The 24,072-nt window shown below is 38.0% G+C and overlaps 1 protein-coding gene across 2 annotated transcripts; it reads left to right on the forward strand.

Moving 5' to 3' along the window:
• The first annotated feature begins 2,454 nt into the window (after positions 1-2,454).
• On the forward strand, positions 2,455-23,353 carry LOC307036381 (deoxyribonuclease-1-like 2). 2 transcript variants are annotated; one of them, XM_079676636.1, is made up of 10 exons: positions 2,455-2,591; positions 9,293-9,467; positions 9,769-9,857; positions 11,759-11,770; positions 15,273-15,359; positions 17,538-17,635; positions 18,693-18,805; positions 20,758-20,915; positions 21,310-21,406; positions 22,482-23,353. In XM_079676636.1, exons 2-10 carry the CDS (start codon positions 9,300-9,302, stop codon positions 22,611-22,613), a joined length of 954 nt encoding a protein of 317 aa, XP_079532762.1. In that variant the 5' UTR covers positions 2,455-2,591; positions 9,293-9,299; the 3' UTR covers positions 22,614-23,353. The 2 variants fall into 2 exon arrangements, with proteins under 2 accessions (XP_079532762.1, XP_079532763.1); XM_079676637.1 differs by lacking the exon at positions 11,759-11,770.
• The last annotated feature ends 719 nt before the right edge of the window (positions 23,354-24,072 follow it).

The raw sequence follows: 24,072 nt of genomic DNA on the forward strand, positions 1-24,072 counted from the left end.
CTGTGCCTGGTAGAACATTTCAGTCTTTATATTAAAATATAAAAATGTGTATTCAACATGTAAACTATTCTGGTACTCTGACAAGAAAATAAAGCAAACAGAAACATTGAAGGGTTCTCAATTCTCGAATTTCCCCTTCTCGACTCCTCGGTCCTCCGGTAGTCCAGGATCGAGCATCGAGGAGGCTCTCCTCTCTCTTCGGTTCCCCTCCTCGACTCCTCCGCTCGCATCTCCTGTGGGCGGGACTAAGACACGAGGATAGGAGTCGAGGAGGGGAAATTAGAGAATTGAGAAGCCTTCATTTACTTCAGGCTCACAAGCCAAACAACATGGCAAGCAGGCTTTTGGGTCATTTTAGAGTCAGTCTGGTAAGGAGGAATTCTTTTCAGTTTACATACATTTGTTTTGAAGTTTCACTGTAGAAATTCAGTTGAAATATAAGTTAGTAATATTTAAAAAAAAATGCCATATTCAAGTTCCACCAGGCCGTCAGGAGGCTGAACTCTCCCACCTCTCCCCTCTCTCCCCTCTATCTCACCTCTCCATCCTACCCCCACTGGACCGGGACTTTAACCCCCCCCCCCCCCCCCGCCACACACACACACACACACACACACACACACACACACACACACACACACACACACACACACACACACACACACACACACACACACACACACACACACACACACACACACACACACACACACACACACACACACACACACACACACACACACACACACACACACACACACACACACACTCTCTCTCACACACACACACACACACACACACACACACACACACACACACACACACACACAAACCCAGCACCAGTCCCCTGCTATTTATGTAAATAAGTTGGGGTATATGTATATACATATTTTATATATATTGTATATTCTATATTTTATTTGATACCTCTGGACTGTTGGAAACAGTATTTCGATCTTTCTGTGTGTACAAACATTTTGAGATTGACAAAAAAGTTGACTTTGACTGAAATGGTAAATTACTTAATTTTAAGAAACATCAACTTCACACACTTTTTTAATCCATCCTATGTTTTTATATTGTTTCTTTATACCTGAGTACCCTAACCTCGACATATTTTTCTAATGTTGATATGTACACATTTACTGCTTATTTTAGTTTTTTACTTTATTATTATTTATTTAATTTTTATAAAATGTTTGAGTTAATAATTGTATTTAGTTAATGGCCATGGTGGAATGGAGTGCTTACTAACTACACTTGAGTAGTTAGTTGTTCTTTATTTTAGTATTTTTCTTTTATGCTAATTTATAATTATCCCCTATACATCTTTCTGGTTCAAATATTAACTATGCAATTGTTTTCCAGTTTTTGTTGTTGAGTTTTCATTGTTCAGTCAAATATAATCCCAAACGAAAAACGTTATTTATAACTTTCACATAAAAAGGTTGACCATTTTGTGGTACAGTAATTCGACCAATTTTAATTTTTTCGCAATTTCGTGGGAAAATAAAGCTCAGATATATGATGATGAAATCCTGTGCTTGTCTGGCGACATGTTGAAACTTGATTTGTAATGGATGTGGGAAAATGTCGGAGAACCAGTGTCGTCATGTTCTTCATGATTACACAGAATCGTAATTATTAGACACTACGTAGTATGAAAACAATGCACCTGGTTCCTACTTGATCTCTCCTAATCCTGACGTCTCTCAACTTGTGCAATATCTTTTAAAGTTGCAATATACACTTGTTTTCTATTTAGACATCAGTGTTGTCTCTTGCTGCTTCCTCGTTACTTTGATATATTCCCTTACCTTTGAACAATGCTGCTTCCATTGTTTCTATGAATGTGTATTTATTTGTATTTGATTGTTATATTTATATACGAGTGTTTGCCTCTTTATTTAATATGTTAGTCTACTACTTCTGTCAGACTATTCAACGGCCGCTGGTAGACTCCAACACAACAGACTATTGATATCTTGTGCAATAAACCTCTAACGTGCAATAGACACTTTTCTTTCTGGCAATTATAGTGTGCAATAATAATTTATAAGTACAAAACATCATTGTTATAAAATCTCAAACCTTGATCTGTTCGATATTTAAATGCTGATACTCAGTTTTAGTCATGGATGAGTTTTTAGTATTTTTGTTACAAATGTCCTTTTTTTACTAGATTCAATATTGAAAGGGTTTATTGTCATATGCACAAAGCGTAGAGATGGCAATGCAATTATTCTGACCTGAGCTCCTCCAACAATGCAACATATAATAAAATACACAAGTACAAAATAAAAAGTAGTGTCTATATATATATATATATATATATATTGAGTAGCTTACTCAAGTACTTACTTGAGTAGCTTACTCAATTGTTGCTGCCTTTTTGACATTTGCTGTAACATTGTACATTTCCCCTTATTTCGGAAAATAGCAGTATTTCCCACAGGTCATGAACGCAGCAGGTGAAGTGGGCGTGGCTTAATTGACACCGCAGCAGCAGGTGAAGATCCTCCACCGAGCAGGAAAAGTAGCAGGATACGCAGCAGAGTTTCAGCAGAAAGAAACCACGGTCACCTGAACAGGTAAGAAACCCATCAGCACCAGAACCTTAAACCGATCCTGAACCAGTACCAGCTGCTGGGGCTGATCTGTGTGTGTGTGACTGTGAGAGAAGGTGAAACTTGTTGGGTTTGAAGCCAGAAGTGTGTGTGACCCTGATTAAGGTGTGTTTGTTTGAGCTGTCTCAGATTTGACTATTTATTTGTATGTGTGTTTTCTACTTTTATTTAAATGTTATGTTCAACAATGTTTTTACATTATCACAAATACATCCTTCATCATAAACTTTAAACATTATTTATTTTTAGGAAAATGGGAAAGTCTAAATGAATGTCTTATGATTTAGTTTTATTATAGATATTGTGCATTTCTTTACACCTTTCTTCCACATTTAGCCTTACATATTTTGTATATGGGAAAACTACACTTATGTAATAAAGTTATGTTAAGTTGCAGCTAACGACTAAATCCATCTTCTATTCTTCAGATTGTTTGGTCTGTAAAATGTCACAACAGTAAAAGTGCATCACTATTTCCTGTAGCCCAAAGGGAAGTCATAAAACTGCTTCCTTTGTCTGATCAACATTTCAACATTTAAATATTAAAAGTTAATTATCACACTCTCGTTAAAGAAAAAGAAATCTTCATGTATAAACGTATATATATATATTTTTTTTTTATTTACAGGAAACTAATGAGTTTGAGAATATTTATATTTTTTGCGTAAAATAGCCGGTGACTTTCTGTTGACTCGTATATTGAGCTGCAACGTTTTATGTGTTGAAACCATATTTGGACATTCAATATGAGTTTTCATTTGACTGTTGTAGAGTTTGGAAAATATCTTATTTTGAAGCTACAAAAGGGTTCTGCAAAGCCTAATGTCATAGGCACAATGTTTAAATATGCTAAATCTACTCTACTGTTTGATTTTTAAAGTCAAATGGTGTTAAAGATGAACTAGTTCCCATGTTAATTGGTGACCGGCTCACATAGTTCTAAACCTTACTTCGTGAAAAGGCTTCAAGCCTCAGTAAATCTGCTCTTTAAAGCCTGCTTCTGTGTTTCCTGCTCAAACAGGGTGTGTATTTCAATCAGTAAGAGGAAAGACAATTTGATTGGATATTGGGAATGATGGGATTTTATAAAAAATCGTGTTGACTTTCCAGCACTGCTGCATGTTTTTAGCTGAGCTGGCCCTGCCCCCTCTTACCCTCATTCTCTTAACCCAGTGGTGTCCAAACTTTTTTCACAGAGGGCCTCATACAGAAACATATACGAAGGGCTGGGCCACTCACTAGAGGTATATCGCCTCATAAGTTCAGGTATACTGTAAGTCAGCAAAATCAACCAAATGTAGGTAAATGATGCTTGTGAGTGTTGGCAGCTCATCCCTTAAAACAGAAGCTCAGATTCATTATAATAAGGACAAATATGAAGGGTGTATTTGAAGCTTGTAAATAAGTTATTGGGCTTATTTCTTATCAACTAAGATATGTTAGAAGAACTTTAATTGACTGAATTTATTTGAGAAGTGGTCTTATTACCACGTGAATGCTGCTGTGTAATGTATTCTTACATGTATACTTAAGAAGTGCAATATAAGACAAGCACAAGTTTCATTTGTGGGCCGTATTACATTATACTTTTTGAATTTGCTGAGGGCCGATTCAAAATGGTCCGCGGGCCGCATTTGGGCCCCGAGCCGAAGTTTGGACACCCCTGTCTTAATGCTTCCTTTGAACATTAGGGTTTGCCTTTGGCCTACATGCACATGCACGCACACGTATTTACAAAGCAATCTGCATTGTTCCCCTTTTTGTGTCTTATTCTTAAAACACAAATCAGGAGATCAGGAAACAAAAAAGGGGAAACGTGTTTTTGTTGCTTGGCTTCTTTTGAAATGTTCCTCCGTCATTGTTGTTTGTTTGTTCTGTGATCTGGAACATCTGAGAGCTCACTGTGTTGACAAGATGTCAGGTTGCTCGAGCAGTGATAGTGATATCATGTTACCTGTTTTTCCTCAACAGTTTACACGTATCTTTCATCTGTGTTGCAACAAAGTAAATGATTATATTCTCGAGATTCGTTGTATGGTTTTAAAATGTAATAAAATAGTGAAAATGTCCCTCCTTGTTCTTTAAAGTCAAAGGTCGAGTCTTTCAGAGATTTCTTCTGTCAGTCGAAAAGCCAAAGATATTCAATGCAATGTGAAGGTGAGAAAATAAGGACACAAACAACTATTCATTCATTCATAATCAATATTAGGTGCCAATTGTTCTTCTATTGATCTACTAAATCAATATATTGACTTGGCTCTAAATGTAATGCAGTCTAATATAACACCACAAACCACATTATCCAAAAGGACTTACTAGATGTACTGTCTTCATTTCTTTGTAAATTATTCGTATTGATGCGTGCAGTAGTTTTGATCCTGTGGACTTGCTGCGACCAACTATATAAGTTAAACTGTTGCATTTTATTATAAGTAAAGACGTTTGACAAAAGTTTCTAAGGTAATAAACTGCGCAACTAAAAATAAAATCATATCAATTATTATTTTTAAAATATCAATTTGTTTTTGATTGACATTTAAATTGATTCAGCCCTACGAGTACATGGTGTGATTGCTTTAATCGTTGTTTAATGTAAACTGTGTCTAGATGTCAACATGTGTCCCCTCTTCTTCATGTCTCTTCTACATCAACATGTGTCCCCTCTTCTCCATGTCTCTTCTACATCAACATGTGTCCCCTCTTCTCCATGTCTCTTCTACATCAACATGTGTCCCCTCTTCTCCATGTCTCTTCTACATCAACATGTGTCCCCTCTTCTTCATGTCTCTTCTATATCAACATGTGTCCCCTCTTCTTCATGTCTCTTCTATATCAACATGTGTCCCCTCTTCTTCATGTCTCTTCTACATCAACATGTGTCCCCTCTTCTTCATGTCTCTTCTACATCAACATGTGTCCCCTCTTCTCCATGTCTCTTCTACATCAACATGTGTCCCCTCTTCTTCATGTCTCTTCTACATCAAGATGTCTCCCCTCTTCTTCATGTCTCTTCTACATCAACATGTGTCCCCTCTTCTTCATGTCTCTTCTACATCAACATGTGTCCCCTCTTCTTCATGTCTCTTCTACATCAACATGTGTCCCCTCTTCTTCATGTCTCTTCTACATCAACATGTGTCCCCTCTGTGGAAAGAGACTCTGAAAGTTTCAGGAACAAATATTCTCTCTCTTTTCGTCCTGATCCAATTCTATAAAAAACTGTCTGAAAATGAGCTGATCAGATTTTGGCCTCTTTATGATGTCATAACGATGTTTTGTCTTGTGTAACCATTAGCCAATCAGCAACTAAGGTCAGGTTCTGTATATACCTCAACTATGAGAGACATAATGAGGAAAAAAAAATCCAGAAAATCACATTGTCTGATTTTTAAAGAATTTATTTGCAAATTATGGTGGAAAATAAGTATTTGGTCAATAACAAAAGTTCATCTCAATACTTGTTATATACCCTTTGTTGGCAATGACAGAGGTCAAACGTTTTCTGTAAGTCCTCACAAGGTTTTCACACACTGCTGGTATTTTGGCCCATTCCTCCATGCAGTTCTCCTCTAGAGCAGTGATGTTTAGGGACTGTCGTTGGGCAACACGGACTTTCAACTCCCTCGTGTGTGTGTGTGTGTGTGTGTGTGTGTGTGTGTGTGTGTGTGTGTGTGTGTGTGTGTGTGTGTGTGTGTGTGTGTGTGTGTGTGTGTGTGTGTGTGTGTGTGTGTGTGTGTGTGTGTGTGTGTGTGTGTGTGTGTGTGTGTGTGTGTGTGTGTGTGTGTGTGTGTGTGTGTGTGTGTGTGTGTGTGTGTGTGTGTGTGTGTGTGTGTGTGTGTGTGGAGAGAGAGGGAGTGTTTGTGCAGAAGCTGCTCTTCTGGTCCCACCACCTCCTGGGAGGGGCTGCAACTGACTCACTATGGACGGATTAAACAACAGTGTGTGTGATGTTGTTTTAGGAGTATGTGTGTGTGTTAACTAATTTGACCCCAGTGACGGCTTCATGTTCCACATTTAAAAAACGTCTTTACTACTACATCGAAATCTAACCATTCCACCACAGACTGCAATTGCTTTAAATAATTGTACTTTAATTGATTAAAATGCTGAATTGGTGGATGAAAGTTCACACAGGTAGACAGGAGGTTGTTATCTACAACAGTGGGTTTAATGCAGTATGCACTTCACATCGAATTACAAAAACACTTTGATTTGAGTTCTCCAAACTCTTCCATCTGATTTCACTGCATGTGTAAATCCCCTTTACCCTTTTTAAAAGAGACCTTGGTCTCTGAATCCATGACAATTATTGTATTGATTTAATAGCAAGCTATGATTTACAATGATGTTGAGAGGATGCATCATGTGATACAAACCAAACGGCTTCAAACTCACATGGATTCTAATGTATTGAGAAATGAAGAACACTGCATGAGATTCCCTGTCTAAGCTCAGTGTGGATGTAATAATAATTAACAAAGTATTTAGTTATCTGTCTTTGTAGCTGCTAATACAAACATATATAAATAGGAGATGGTGCAGGTGACTGTCGCCCCCCCGCCTCAGGTCTGAACATGCTCTCACTCCTCCTTCAGACCAGTTTAACCTCTAAACCTGTCGCATATTTACACTCAGTTTCTACTGTGGAAATGAGACATGCTGCTAAAGTTCACCAACATTCCTGCTGTGTTTCTTGGTTGGGAAAACTCTCCTGCAGTCATGTTGTTCATTGTTTCTTTCATTTCTGACATTTCTTTCTCACAGTTTAAAAGTGCTTTTCCACCAACTCGCTGCTTCCTCTTTGTGTACAACTGAGAATACCATCTCAAGGGAAGAGTCGCTGTCTCTCCGCACTGTGTTTGGTTTCACTTCACTGTGATGTGCATGGCTATATATAGTTTAATTTCTGTAAAAAAAGAATATATATAATCAAGGCCCCTCCACTTAGTTAAATTCCTTTTTTATAATTTTTCATTTGTCAAATCGATGTAATTGCGATATCAAACCGGTTTAAATGACAGCTCAAGGAGTTCAGGTTAGCAACAAGAAATATGAATTGTGCATCTACATCTGCAATTTTTCAATTGTTTTAGGTTGTATTTATATTAAGAAAAACATATTATTTATAGTATAGAAACCATACGTTTTCTACTGTTGTCTGTTGTTGACGTTTTTTCATAAATATTCAAGAAATCAAGATGGAGGCCAGCATGTCTGACAATAAGAAATGTTAGAAAATTGGTGTGTGCTTAAGTTAAATGAGAACAGGCAAAGTAATTCATAGCTGCTAGAATTTCTACCCTTGCCCCACCTGACACAATCATTTTACATATGCAAATATTGTTTGTGGGCAGGTGTAAAATAGCAAATGTATGGTATTTATTTGTTGTTATTTATCAATTATTTTTATTTTACATAATTGATTCCGACCTGACATTAAAAAAACGTTGTCTCACTGATAACTTTCTATAGACATTCAGGTTTATTTATGTAGCACACACATTTTGTCCAGCATAGGTCTTCTTTTTCTTCTTCTGTTTTTTACATCTGGGACTCTGAGTGTTCTACAGTATTGAAATACTAAATGCTACAAGTGTTTGTGTACCGCTTTTAAAGTCAAATCTCTGTTGAAGACCTGCTAGAAGATTGTAGGTCAACTTTTTGAGAGACACTATGGCCGTTTCTCAATCTCGAGGATGCTTCCTTGGTAGTCGCGTACTTCCAAGTCACTTCCTTCAGAAACGAAGCAAGTATGCTTCCAAGCCACGGCTTCGGAAAACGAAGAAGAATGGAACAGGCTAACAAGTGTGCCACTCTCTCTAACGGTTTCAACATAAACTGTACCGAAAATAAATACCTCACGATGTCTATCTAATTATGAACTTCCTTTACTTTCACGGAACACGTTTTTGGTGATCACAAATGTAAAAAAGTAACATATTTACCAACACATGTTCTACGCCACTACATACTTACATTTAAATGTGTGCTGCGTCTGTTCAGCCATTCTCCGCAAGGGTTTTTGAAATTGGTCCGTGCGCAAAGCATTGTGGGGATTTTAAGGATGCGAAGTCTACCCATGTGCAGCCTCGAAATTTCCCCCAAACCAAGGACGCGGCCTCGGTGGAATTCCAAGTATGATGGACATTGGAACGGTCCTGCTGCGCCACTTGATGACGTAGCATCCTTGAAATATTGGCTTGGAAGCCAGTATACTCGAGATTTAAGAAACGGCCTATGACTCAGCCTCCATAACATATTGAAGCTGGCAACAGTGAATATAAATGAAAGGTCCCACGATGCTGTACATTTAGACTGAAGCACTCTTTGGCACACCCATCAATCCTCAAATTAAGGTTTTTCTCTTCAGTGATTGTGATGTTTTTCAAATGTCTGTTTCCTTAGTTTGTGTCTTAATATTTGTCTTTGGTAATGTTGCCAAGGAAGCTACGGTGATTCAATACAAATGACAGACTCGACCTAACAATAATCTGACTCAGAATACCTTTATTAGTCCCACAGAGGGGACATGTGCATAAAAGTATTATCATATATCAATATCATAACTGACAATTTTGCCTAAAGGGGCTTTACAATCTACACTGCATACGACAACCGTTCAATGCTTCACATCAATGAGATTATGTGTTGTTTTCCCTCCCCAGTCTGACCATGAGGTGGCGCTTCCTTCCTCTTCCTCTCCTCCTCTCCTCTCTCCTTCTCTCGCTCCTCTCCCTGCTGGTGGAGGGAGATTCAGAATTCAGGATCTGTGCCTACAATGTGGACAACTTCAACTTGGCCAAAGCGTCACAAAGTAGAGTTCTACACATTCTGACACGGGTAGGACACACACACACACACACACACACACACACACCATCTTCTGAAAAGCTGAAACATCCTGTTCCTAATGTTTGCCATATTATTGATTTTTAAGTCCTGCTATATTACATAATTACCATGCTGTCAAAAATAAACTGGCACAATACATATTTTATTAACATAAAACAAGGATTAAATATTATCTGTGATTTATGAGCTACAGTAAATTCAGGTACTTTCAAATCTCATGGACCTTTTTACTGAACTAATGCATAACCTGTGGTCTAATGTTTTAAACTGTGTGTATTTCTGTCTGCAGGTCGTGGCTCGCTGTGATATCTGTCTCCTGCAGGGGGTGAAGGATCCTGATGGTAAAGCCATTAAAAAGCTTCTAATTTCTGTAAACAGGTAAGATGAATATTAGTGAAGCAGGTCACTGTGCTTCACTCTCTAGTTTGTAGGAAGGAGCACAAAGCCTTAAAAAATATATTTTGTCTGTGAAATATTGCCTAATTTTTACTAGCAACAAAAAACACTTGCTAGAGGCAGTGGCAAATTAAGTCATAAAGCATCTTGTATTAAATGTTTTAATGATTTACTGATATTTTATACACCTATAAACCATAATTGACAACACGATTTGGATTTGTCAGGTTTTGAAATATCCAATTTGTTGGTCAGTAGCAGTTTCTATAGGCGCTTTCACACCGGAGTACTGCAGGTTGAGAGGTTCAAAGGATGGTCGCAAAATCCAGATAACGACTTCCGCTTTCATTTTATTCTTTATTTATTTTATTTATTTACAGGAATAGTTCCGATGGTGCCTGTGATTTTGCGTTCACACCAAAAATACCTGGAACTAGAACTTTTTTTCGGGAACCTTTTCCCCCCTTTTCAGTCCCTGCTAGAGAGGTGGTACTTTCCTGGAAGGAAAAGGTTCCAATTTCTGATTGGCTGGGCTGATTGCAAACCACGCCCGGTAAAACTCAGAAAAGTTTTATGAAGCCGCCATTTTATTTGCTCGCATCAGCATTATTAGCATTAGCATTTGCCCAGCGCACCAACGGAGAGGGACTAACTCATGGCAACAAAAAAAAAAAAATGGGAGCGGTGGAGTGATGAGGAGGTGTCGGCGCTCCTGGCGATTTACTCGAAGACTCCCAGCAGCTTCTACTGAAGCCAGTCCCCAACTCCGGGGACTTCCGGCCGGGGACTCCAGGTGGCAGTATACGCCGTGAAGTTGTTTGCGGCCTGCCAGTAAACCTAAAGCAGAAGAAGAAGAAGAAGAAGAAGAAGAAGTGACGTCAGCGGCTTCCTTCGCGTAGTCCTCCCTCAGGGACTTGTTCCGGTGTGAGCGTGATCTACTAGATAGTTCCGGAACTAAAGATTTCCGGGGATCTAAGTTCCGGGAACTATTCCTTGGAAAAGTACTTGGGGTGTTTCTCAATGTCGAGGAGGCTTGCTTGGTAGCACTTGTACCTCTGAGTCAGTTGTTTAAGAAGCGAGGCAGGTATCCCTCCGAGCCTCGGAAAACGAAGAATTGTGGAACAGGCTAACAGGTGTGCAGGTGTGTGTCATATGCGAGGCCCCGCCTTAAATGGAGCGTGATTTCCGCCAAAGATTTGGAAATTGGTCCGTGCGCAAAGCATTGTGGGGATTTTAAGACCGCGGTGTCAACACATGTGCAGCCTTGAAATTTCCCGCAACTAAGTATGCCGGCCTCGGTATAATTCCAAGTATCCTGGACATTGGAACAGTCCTTCGGCGGGACTCAATGACGTAGTATCCTTGAAATAGTGGCTCTGGGGCAGCTTTCCTCGACATTGAGAATGACCCTTGGTGTGAAAGCGCCTTATGATTAAACACTTTTATAAGGATTCATGTTTTGTTTTTTTATTAATTGTTGCTAAACTCTAGTTCAGAGTTAAACGGATTATTTAAACATTAACATTTTACATGACCAGGGCAACAGATTTGAAATTTCCGCACACGATTTGAGAGAAATAACTGCAGTATATTTTATTTAAACTCAAGAGAAAGTCAAGGTTCAGAGAACAGATGAAAGCACAAAATATTGTGTAATATATTGTGTTATATAATACATTGCTTCTCTATTCACGACAAAAGCTGTTAAAAGTGATTTTGCATACAGCATCAAATGTAAAAATCTCTGTAATTATTTTTGAATGTTGACAAAACATCACCTACTAAACTGAAGGACTGAAAAATGCACTCATTGAGGAATACTAACACAACTTTAACCGCATCAACGTGGTGATCGTTGTGTGTCTGCTGTCTGCCTCCAACAGGCCCACTCAAAGGTACAGTGGATTTATGAGCATGTAGAACTTCATCTAATTACTAATCAAAATCCTGTTATGTTTAACACTTTATTTTGGATAATTGACGTTAAGGTACATTTGCAACAAGCTGACTGTCAACAAAATCTGTTTCCACTGGAAGAAAAGTCTCTGAATTTGTAGGTTTATCAACAAAAATATGGTCTGGCACATTGAACTATCATGATTTTAAAGCATTATTTATGTGCCTGTTAAAGGAACTGCTTCACAGACAAGCCTAGCTTAACACAAATATGATGCGAACTGCAAACCTCAAGAGGTGGGAGAAGTACTCAGATCTTGTACTAGAGTAAAAGTAGAAGTACTCAGGTCTTGTACTTGAGTAAAAGTAGAAGTACTCAGATCTTGTACTTGAGTAAAAGTAGAAGTACCAGAGTGTATGAATACTCTGTTACTGTAAAAGTCCTGCATTCAAAATGTTCCTCAAGTAAAAGTAGAAAAGTATTATCGTAAAAATATAGTGAAAGTAGCGACAGTAAAAGTAGTCATTGTTCAGATTGGTCCATTTCAAAATAATATATATGATATCTTTTATAATGATTGATCATTAAAGTGTTCTCAAAGCTGGTAAAGGTGCAGCTAGTTTGAATGACTTTGTATACTGCAGGGTAGCTTGTGAATTTACTCCAGGTGGAACTAAAGTCTGATTTAAGAGGTTATTATATTTCACATCATCATCATCGTAACTCAAGGTACAAAATATATGTAGTGGAGTAAAAGTACACTATTTACCTCTGAATTGTAATGGAAGTAGCCTACAATGTAGCATAACATGGAAAGACTCAAGTAATCTCAAAATGTTGCTTAAGTACAGTACTTGAGTAAATGTACTAAGTTACTTTACACCTCTGCAAACCTCAAGCTAAATCAATAGTTAGCACATTCACCTTCCAAGTACCTGGAATGTCACTGGTTTACTTTTAACATATGGTTTATTAAACATTATATTCAAAGAAATGAGAAAAGGACACATTGTGTTTTAAACCGGCATTGCCGCTATTTTATATTTTAGTTGATATTTGATATTGACTCAGTGAGTGTAGATTACTTAGCAGAACTAAACAAAACCGTGCTTGTTGTTTATACTTTATACTGTCTATTAAACCCAGCTAACTACAGGACCTGACTAGCTTGATAGCAAACAAGATACAACATTTAAATATTTTGATTCAGAAAGGCTGGCAGTTTCCCCCTTCTTTAAGTGTTTGTGCTAAGCTAGGCTAAACAGGCCGCAGACCTACATAACAATGAATGCTTTTGTTGAGTCAACTGAGTAGATTTACCAAAATAAAGTGTTACACCTGACTACAGTATATCAAAGGGTTAAATTGGAATTTATTCAAATCAGACGCATGTTTTTTCGGCTTGATTCAGTTAAAAAGCATTATAATATACATTTTAATTCACCTACTATTCACACAATTGCCTTAATTTATTCGAAGACATTAGAGTTACTGTGTTGTCAAAAATCCCAGGGACTTTAATCAGTTTTATTCCATTACAACAAAACATCTAGGAGCAAATTTCCAAAAAAAGGACTGTGAACACTGATAGCTCGATGAATTGTGCATAATTTGTCCCGCGTCAACTGAACGTAGATTTCAATGTCACTGGCGATATATAATCATACGTTCTTGAAAATGTGACTGCTGTACGAAGACCAAAAAGTAGTGGACCCAACACTAAGCCATGTGGGACACCATATACAGGAAAGTCCGATGATGTGGTTTTTAAAATAATCAACTATTTTATAACTTGGCGAATTAAGTTTAGTTACAGTAGTTAGAAACACTTGTTTGGTGTTTGCAGATCACTTTTGAATTGAATTATTATCTAAAATGTAAATCATACTGTGGATATTTATTTATTCGTTTATTTGGCAGAGACATTGTACATTAATGAACACTTAAAACATGAAATGTGCCAAGTGTAAATATAATGGATTTAGCTTTGAGCTACTTTCCAACCGCAGTCCCTCACTTGAGTAAATGAAAATTACAAATATATAAAATGGAAGAAAAGTGCAAGAGTAAGAGTAGAATACCCAAGTATTGATGTTGAGGATAACTCACTGGCGGTCAATTATCAAACCACTACAAGTCACACTTCAAAATATCCAAAAAGAAACTTGTTTCGCAGAAATTGAAGTCAGTATATTTTCAATAAAGGTTGGTATGTACACCAATGTTTTGCTCCACCTTTGAAATTAGCCAATTAAACCCAAAGTATATAACTGGAACAAGGCTTTACTTAAAAATCGGCTGCATTCTTTCTGGTGATGGCTAACAGGGAACTATGATTTTGTGTCCGTATCCGTCTAAAAATTGTTGGTGAATAATTTAATTGCTTTAGCTAATTGGCTTTTTTAATCGACAAGTGCAGGTCTGTTGGTTTCCCTGGGACAATTATGAGGCTATAAACCATGAATCAACTTGGGATAAAAAGCATGATTTCGACATATTTTACTGTAAACCGTCTAAAGCGAGGTTGGTGTGCATGTGTGGATCTGTGGGAAACGTCTTGTCAAACAAAGAGAACATATATATTGATGTACCAGTTCTGCATTAAAAATCCTACTGAAGTATAAGTACAGCAGTGTTATAAGATACATTTACTCAACTCAGTGAAATGTCTCTTGAGAGTGATACGTTATACGATATAAGTAGACTTCTTTATACACATTAATGTAGTTTAGTCCAATGGTTTATCAACAAAGGAGTCACACGCCTCTAAATTGTATCACACTTCATGGAGTATTAGAATATTTAATTGAAACCATGTGGGAAGTTAAGAGGAGACATTTTTCTTTCTGGATCTGAAAGCATTTCATAGACCCAACTAGAACATTTGGTGTTCCCCATTATGACAAGCATTTGTTTGCAAGAGGTCACAGATTGCGACCAATAACAATCGAACACTTTGTTGTGTTTTAAATTCTTATCTTGTGTGCTAAAATCTATCTATCCAAAAATAGATGGATGGAAAGATAGATGGATAGATAGGTGGATGGACGGGCGGTGGTGGCGAAGTCCATAGGGACTTGGCTTGGCAACTGGAAGGTCACCAGTTCAAGTCGAATCATGAGTTGCTGTCCTTGCCTTCAGTATCAGCTGATCTTAAATCAGGAGTTTGGTTTGTTTAGATTATATGTTTTTGTTCCTGCAAAACTGAGTATTGTTAAGATATTGAAATCTGAAATGTTTTATGTTCTGCATGGTCCACAAAAGCACAATACTATCTGATTTTATGAGGTTTTTTTATTGATTTGATGAAGTGTTTCAAAGTCAAATAGCATGTTAACATCTATTAAAAGTCTCCAACCTCCTGTGGGCTTGTGTTCAGATTGGAGGTTTTGGTTCTTTCTCACCAAAATCTGAGCCCTGTCATTTGTGCATATATTGACTGCTGTCTTTTTGTTGATTTTTGTCATTAATAGTTGATTTTTTGTCTCTGTTGTAACTAGGTATGAACATCACAAATACAAGGAAGTATCCAGTAAGAGTCTGGGAAACTCTCCCGCCGACATGCAGCAGTATGTTTTCATCTACAGGTAAGACCAAGTTCAGTTTAAAACCACACCTGTACACCGCTTGTTTCGATAATTCAATATCTGTGAAACATAGAAAAAATGATATCCTAAAAACAAACTTCTATGTATGGGTAGATGGATGGATGGATGGATAGATAGATAGATAGATAGATGGATAGATAGATAAGTACTTTATTGATCCCAATTTGGGAACATTTTAAAAAACCAATACATAGTAATATATAAGATGTTCATAGCATATGCCCCAAAATCCGATGAGGTAGTTCATACAATAAACATTACGGTAGGGATAAAGTTTGGATTAATTGAAACAGAGAAAAAGGTTTTGAACGGTTCTTTTAATACATATTTCTTTGAGCTATGAGAGCAAGTGCATATAACACTTTCCCTTAATTTGTTATACTTTAGGTATTTTAAATCTTATAAAGGTTTCTGCTGTGAAGCTTAAGCTTGTCAATATTAAGATTTGAGTCGTAGTCGACCTCTTACTAACCTTGACTGAAGCAAATCACAAAGAAATAAGTGGAACATGTGATAGAAATCGTCTAAAGTGGGATCAATGATCTGACTGTGACCCAATAAGCTCTGGGATAAAAAACGACCACAAAAAAAAACCCTGAATACACTTGTTGCGTCCACTAGCGGACAGAGGAGACGGCTGTTTGTGTCCCACGCAAAACAAAAAATCGACTTAATTGTGTTGACTATAGAGCGCCACAGTGACGCGTCCTAAAACCAGGAAGTAAACTCCTTCCGGTTCCTTCGACCAAAACCAATGCAATTTCTCCATAGGATTTTGGAAAATAGCTCAAAATAAGGTTTGTGGTTGAAACACATTGAAGAGAAGGGGTCACGTTTTGTTCATTCGGACAATCTCCACATGTCTACCCTACTTTTATAATTCGAATCATAAATCTATGGATTAGATTTATGATTTTTTGTCGAAGGAACCGGAAGTGGTACAATGCTAACTTACTTCCGGGTTTTAGGACGCGTCACTGTGGCACTCTATTTAACTTGGGTAACAAGTTTGAGTTCACAAGGTTAATAACCATGTGTTCAAAATCTGTGGTGGAGAGTCATGGTTCGTCACGAGAACCAATTGTTTGGTTTCAAGTTGATGCCGATATTTGATAAAAAGATGGGATGCTCGTTTTTCATCAGTAGCGAAGGTACCGTAGAAGTATTGCAAGGGCTTCAGACGGACACAGTAAACTAAAGCTTCAGCCTGCCCTGGTAAATGTACTTTTTTCCGCTTTTTATATTGCTTCAGTGCGCCCAACAAATCCATATTGAATTTGGTAGGGCTAGTTACCGTAAGCTGATGACAGTTTTGCACTTTTCAAGCTCTTTCCAGTAATAATTAATTAATGAATTTTACAATGATGAGTTTAATGACATGTTGTAAAAGTGATTTGGCACAACTTGAATACATACAGTTTTAATAGAAAATAGATTTTAGAGTAGGAATCATTGAGACTTTCTAACAAAAACCAGTATTAAAATAGTAAATCAAATCAAATCAGGTTTTATTTATAAAGCACATTTTAAAACGATTTTTGGTCGAGACCAAAGTGCTGTACATGCAAATAATAAATAACACATTACTACATTCGCAAAAAACAGAAGACAATAAATTACCACAAGAAATCAAAAAATCCAACACAGGGAATTGTCCGTAGTCATAATCTGCTCGGACTAGAATGCCAGGGAGAAGAAGGGAGTCTTTAGTTTTGTTTTAAAAACCCCTAGAGTCTGGGCCGACCTCATATGGAGGGGCAGAGTGTTCCAGAGCCTGGGACCAGTAAAGAAATAGCATTTATTAATTATATTATTCAGTTTGTTATCCTGGTATAGACATTGGTATTTTTGGTATTGGGTACGACCTTTCTCCTATAGTGACATCCTTAAGACAACTTTTTTTTTTAAAGTGAACAAGCCATGGGAACATGTTGGTGGGATATATTACACAAATGAAATTGACTTTAAACTTTCAATTTGTCTGCGAGACTGATATGTCAAATATAAAGAAAATGATAAAACAGATTCAGATCAGTCTTGTTCCTCGTCTGACAAATCATAATTCTTGTTCTTCTTGTTCTTCTTGTTCTTCTTGTTCTTCTTCTTCTTCTTCTTCTTCTTCTTCTTCTTCTTCTTCTTCTATTTTCTACATTTAAGGTCAGGCATGGTGAAAGTGACGGGGAAGCATCAGTACGAGAAGAAAAATTCCTTTGTCAGAGCGCCGTATGCCGTTCAGTTCCAAAGCGATAAAACCGGTCAGTGGACATGAAACATAAAAAATATATGTTTTCCAGCAAATCTAGTTGAGTGACAGCATTAGTACGTGGTGTTAATCGGAACTAAATAATTCATAATATAATTCAAAGGTTTGTAATCCTCTGCGACGAATAATTCTATCAATCCAGTCCAAGTTTGAGATGACTACTCTACAAGCCTGAATGATTCATGCTTTTATGTGAAAAATATATTAGTTATTTGTAGGGATGTCCCGATCACCTTTTTTTGCTCCCGATCCGATTCCGATCATTTGATTTTGACAATTTGCCGATACCGATTTTTCCCGATCCGATCTTTATGCAATGCATTAAGAGAAAAAAAAGCATTCAAGTTTTCCCTTAAGGTTATTTTTTTATTTAAATTGGATATTCTATCCAACATGGATATAGCTTCTTTCTTTCACAGCAGCATTGGATCAGTTCAGTTGTGCAGCATTGGATCAAAACAAAATAAAGCTTTCAGTACTCGTTAGCTTACTGCTACAATTAGACACTGCGCCCTGCCCACTCTGTTGCCAGATTTGAGAGAAATACTGTAAGCAACCAGGTCTATGAAAACAAGCCCCAAAGAAGCAACACATACATGATGTTGTGTAATTTGAAACCAAAACTAAGGCCTCAGGATGACTTTAAGACTTGAACATGGTCATTTTTGTTTTGTAACATTAAATACAACATTTAAAAAAAAGTATTTATAAAAAAAATTAAAAAAATCCCTATCCCCGATTTTTTTTCTCCCGATTCCGATCTTTTGAAAATCACGTGATCGGCTCCGATCCCCGATCACGTGATCGGATCGGGACATCTATAGTTATTTGTATATAGGGTTTGTTTTGTTCAAGGGGAACAAAACTCGGAAAGAGACAAAAATACTGAGCGAAAATTGAATAAAAACAGAGGAAATCAGCAGTCATTGGCAAAATACACTGAGGTTTAGCATCAAAATGTACGGATTGAATCCAGAATCACGCATTTGTTAATTGCTTAGTATATTTTCAAATCCCCTTTTCCCCTTCCCATTGTTTTTGTCCTGCAGCAATCAAGAACTTTGTTTTGGTTCCCCTGCACACTGATCCCAGTAAGGCTGTTCAGGAGATCGACCGACTGTACGACGTCTTTGAGGAAGTCCGCGAGAAATGGAAGAACACGGTGAGAAGATGGGATTTGATATGATCGAACCATGAACTATATCGCATATGAAGGAAATACTTGTGAACATCAATGAAGGTTCAAGATTCAAGGCTTTTATTGTCATGTGTACATAGCTACAGTGTAGTTATGTCAATGGAAATCTTAGGTCACAGGCTCCTCCAACAGTGCAACACAATAAAACAGATAAAATACAAATAGAATAGAAAAAGTGCAAGAATAGTCTATATACAAGTAATTGGAATATATTAGATACATGATGTGATGTTAGCTATAGCTGTAAGCTGAAAACAACTTGGACTTGTTTGAAGGGGCCCTGTCATTTTCTTTGGGGTTTTCCCTCTCCTGTAGTGTGTTCTATAGGTTTTTGTGCATGTCTGCAAAGGATAAAATCCCAAAGTTCCCTCCGGAGGGAGTTTCTCTCCCACAAACTCTCTGCCTGGAACGCCTCCATTGGACTCCTTTATTTACATCAGGAACATAACTCACGGACATCACTACGGAAAACTTGTGCTCCTATTGGCTAGCGCCCCAACACATTGTACGTAATAGGCTAAGGGGCGGGACATCTGTAAGCGGTTGACCAATCACAACAGAGCCGGCCGGCTAACCAATCAGAGCAGACTGGGCTCTGGTTTCAGACAGAGGTTGAAAAGAGGTGCTGCAGCACAGACAGTATGAGAACAATAAAGAGCTTTTTGAACATTAAAGCATGGAGACATGTAGAGACACTACATTCTGATATACACCTGAACATCATCAGGAGAGGACTCTTTAAAGTAGAGACACTACATACTGATATACACCTGAATATCAGCAGGAGAGGACTCTTTAAAGTAGAGACACTACATACTGATATATACCTGAACATCAGCAGGAGAGGACTCTTTAAAGTAGAGACACTACATACTGATATACACCTGAACATCAGCAGGAGAGGACTCTTTAAAGTAAAGACACTACATACTGATATACACCTGAACATCAGCAGGAGAGGACTCTTTAAAGTAGAGACACTACATACTGATATACACCTGAACATCAGCAGGAGAGGACTCTTTAAAGTAGAGACACTACATACTGATATACACCTGAACATCAGCAGGAGAGGACTCTTTAAAGTAGAGACATTACATACTGATATACACCTGAACATCAGCAGGAGAGGACTCTTTAAAGTAGAGACACTACAAACTGATATACACCTGAACATCAGCAGGAGAGGACTCTTTAAAGTAGAGACACTACATACTGATATACACCTGAACATCAGCAGGAGAGGACTCTTTAAAGTAGAGACACTATGTACTGATATACACCTGAACATCAGCAGGAGAGGACTCTTTAAAGTAGAGACACTACATACTGATATACACCTGAACATCAGCAGGAGAGGACTCTTTAAAGTAGAGACACTACATAATGATATACACCTGAACATCAGCAGGAGAGGACTCTTTAAAGTAGAGACACTACATACTGATATACACCTGAACATCAGCAGGAGAGGACTCTTTAAAGTAGAGACACTACATACTGATATACACCTGAACATCAGCAGGAGAGGACTCTTTAAAGTAGAGACACTAAATACTGATATACACCTGAACATCAGCAGGAGAGGACTCTTTAAAGTAGAGACGACATACTGATATGAGCCTGGAAATGATAGGCCCCTTTAAATTAAATGAAAAACACACTCACCACTAGGTGACAACAGAGAGCTGACAATATCAGTGTCTGTGAAACAAAATGAAACATCCTACTGTATATCAAACAACCTCACTTCAGCAAACAACAATTATATGAATGTTTTGTTTTGTAATAAAGACCTTTCTGAACATTAAAGCATGTAAACACGTCACAGTAGAGACACTAAATACGAATATGAACCTGAAAATGAGCAAAATATGTCCTCTTTAAGTATCACATTTAGTTTGTGTTTGGTATAGAATGTGATGTTCCTGGGAGATTTCCATGCCAGCTGTGCCTATATGACCCGAACGAACAAGAAAGACATCCGGCTCTTCACTCTGCCCGGTTTCTCCTGGCTGATCCGAGACAAAGTGGACACCACCGTCGGGGATTACACTAACTGTGCTTATGACAGGTAGGTCTGTGTGTGAGTAAATGTGTGTGTGAGAAACAGTGAAAACCAAGTGAAGAAGTACAAACACATAAACTCTCTCAAAAAAACTGCTTTCGTTTTAAGGCTTACACTAAGGATGTATTTTAAACTAAGTACATGTATCGATAACATGAGTCAATGAATAAAAAAGTATATGACATGCAACTTTCCTGCCTTCAAGACATGCCGCTCAAAATACTTTACATTTGAAAACAGAATAAGTTCAGTGTAGCAGAGAGGGGAAGGGGGAGAGAATAAAGGCACATTTAAGGGACGTTTTCTATAATTCTGGATGTTTTTTTTAATGTTTAATAATGTTTTCTTTTAGCTTACTTATTCTATATTATTTTGTGATTGTGATTGTGTTTTTTCTCAGGATCGTGGTATACGGGAAACCCTTTCTGAAGGGCATCACTCCGTTCTCTGCGATAGTCTTCAACTACGTCAAAGAGTTCAAACTCTCCAAGACCGGGGTACGTCTCTCTGTCCTCTTTCCTCTCTTATACACACATTTTGCATGGCTTGATAGATGGTAATGTCTTACTGTCTGTCGACACTTTGGTTCAGACTAAAATATCTCATAAACATCTCATTGTGATTCACTGTGATCCACTTCAGATATGACATCAGTGAGATACAGTAAATCACTACTTTATAGTTGGCATTCTTGTTAGCATCTTCCTTTTTATAAATACGTTTTTTATTTAAAATGTTGCCTTTTATTCAAACAGTTCAGCATATGTTATTGTTTTAATGCAAAAAGCACACAGTAGCAGGCGGATGGAGATTTTGGCCCGATTCCAAACCACACCCTACCCACTCCCCCTCCGTGATGGAGTGGACTCCGTCTGTAGTCACACTCGCAGCTGAATGAGGAGGGAGTAAATACAGCGGCAAGCTTTGGGATGAACTCCCCTCTCTCAGGCACAAACAGGAAATGCCATAATTGTTGTAACAATGGTTTAAAATCAGCATCTCTTGGATTGAAAATAAGAAAAACAAAACTCAAAAAAATATTTGTTTGTTTTTTGTAAGCATATTTTTGTTTTAAAATCTGATGTTTATAAGCTGCTTAGTTTTAGCAAAAGTCCATGTGAATATACACAACTTTTTCCATTTTCTAGACTAGACATGAGTAAATGATCCTAAGTTTAAACAAATACGAGGTAACCATCAAGTTGTTAACATCTGTATGAAGATATTAAATAGCTCTTGTTGTGTAGTTTATCAATGAATGTTACCACGGAACTGTTTGTAAACAGCGTGTTTCCTGACGGACACAAACAGCGTTCAGTCCGGTCAGGTAGTGCAGCAGGTGAAGTCAGTTGCCATGCAGACTCGCGAGTGGAGGGCTTGATAACCCACTCCCCCTCCACACTCGTTGGCTTGGAACAGCACTTAATGTGGTGGGCCCTCCGCGCGAACGGAGGGGTAGTGTGTAGTGTGTAGTGTGTAGTGTGTAGTGTGTAGTGTGTAGTGTGGGGTGGTTTGGAATAGAGCCATAGTGTTTTTTTTGTAACTCTGTGTTCTGTTGCTTCTGTCTGCCAGGCGATGGATGTGAGCGACCACTTACCTGTGGAGGTGAGACTAAAGAGCTCCGCCTCTCTCCTCCAGGCCATGCCCCTCCTGATCCTCATCAGCGTCTCAGCTATCGTGCAGTACTTCCTGTCTGCTCTGTGATCGTCTGCTTCAGTCTTGAGGTGTAACTGATCTAAAAGCTTCTTTTTTTTATCCAAAGTCACCTGCAAATCAATGCTCTGATTATAAAGAGGGATCCGGTTTCTTTTAACAGTGGTTGGAAGTAACACAGATTTCTTTGTAGATGTAGTAGTCGTTCCTCTGGTTTAGTGTGTCATATGACTAGTAAAGGTAACAGACAAGCCTCGAGAAAAAGAAAATTGAGCGACACATTAATGCATTTTTATATCAAGATAAATTATGATTATTGGGGAGCTCATTTTTTATTTTGAAAACCCAATGTATTTACCTTGTCTCTGAAGATATCAGACCTTGTGATATCGTGTAGAGTTTTTCCAATGTAATGGCTATTTTCTCAAGATAACAAATGTCCCATCCTGTATTTGTCTGCTTCCTTTATTATAAATGTAATAATAGTAATGCAATATAAGATAAAATAACATAATATATTCAGGATGGATGATACAGCAGTTGAGGTTTTTAAACTAGCTTAATGATTGTAAATACTGTATATTGAATTGTAATAACACATTATGCAACTGTTTGGATTTTCCAAATGGCTTATAAGTCAACTTATTATATCAGAGGTAATATTTTCTAATACTTTTCTCTGTAAATATTAAGACTATGTGAGGAAATTGTAAGACTTTTATTGTATGTGTTTTTAATATTCAGTGAAGTTCTTTTTTTATTTTGAAATAAAATGTCGTCATTATTTGAAACCTGTTGGCTTTTATCGTTACAATATTTACAACTCGTCCTAATTCTTAAAGGGGCCTTATTCTGCTTTTACCTTTCCTGTAGTGTGTTATAAAGGTTTTAGTGTATGTAAATGGTGTGCAAAGGCTAAAATCCTTGTTTTCCCTCCATAGAGAGTTTCTCCCCTTCGGCTCTCTATAGCGGGGTGCAGTACGTGAACTCGCCTCGCAGGTGCACACGCCAAGACGGAGTACATCTGACTCGAGACAAAACTTGCTCAAATCCAAGTCGGTGCGTCAATGTACAAGTCGAGTCCGAGTCATCTTGCGCGAGAATTCACGAGTCCCAGTCCGCGTCGATTAGTGCGTGAGTCGAGTCACGAGTCCAGGACTCGAGTACTCCATCTCTACTATCAGCTGACACCAACAGGCAGGAACAGGGAGACAAAACACTGAGAGCAGCCCAAGGTTTCAGGCCTTTCCTCAGTGAGGTCAAACTGATAAACTGGGTCAAAGTTATGGGCCCAGGAAAATATTTCCCCAACACCCCCCACACCAGTGACAATCCAGGGAGCGGACATTGAGATTGTGAAATCCTACAAATACCTGGGTGTTCATCTGAACAATAAACTGGACTGGACTGATGATTCTGCTGCTCTGTACAAGAAGGGACGGAGCAGACTCTTTCTGCTGAGGAGACTGAGGTCTTTCTTTCACGATCTGTCTCTGTTGTGTTTTGTCTT

Source organism: Notothenia rossii (assembly GCF_949606895.1).
Source record: "Notothenia rossii genome assembly, chromosome: 4".
Classification (NCBI taxonomy): domain Eukaryota; kingdom Metazoa; phylum Chordata; class Actinopteri; order Perciformes; family Nototheniidae; genus Notothenia; species Notothenia rossii.

Excerpts from the sequence above, each read along its gene's own strand:
- LOC307036381 (XM_079676636.1), top strand. The coding sequence starts at position 9,300 with ATGAGGTGGCGCTTCCTTCCTCTTCCTCTCCTCCTCTCCTCTCTCCTT. Across the intron at positions 15,360-17,537 it reads CAGTATGTTTTCATCTACAG|GTCAGGCATGGTGAAAGTGA; the intron begins GTAAGACCAAGT and ends TCTACATTTAAG. Across the intron at positions 20,916-21,309 it reads ACTAACTGTGCTTATGACAG|GATCGTGGTATACGGGAAAC; the intron begins GTAGGTCTGTGT and ends GTTTTTTCTCAG.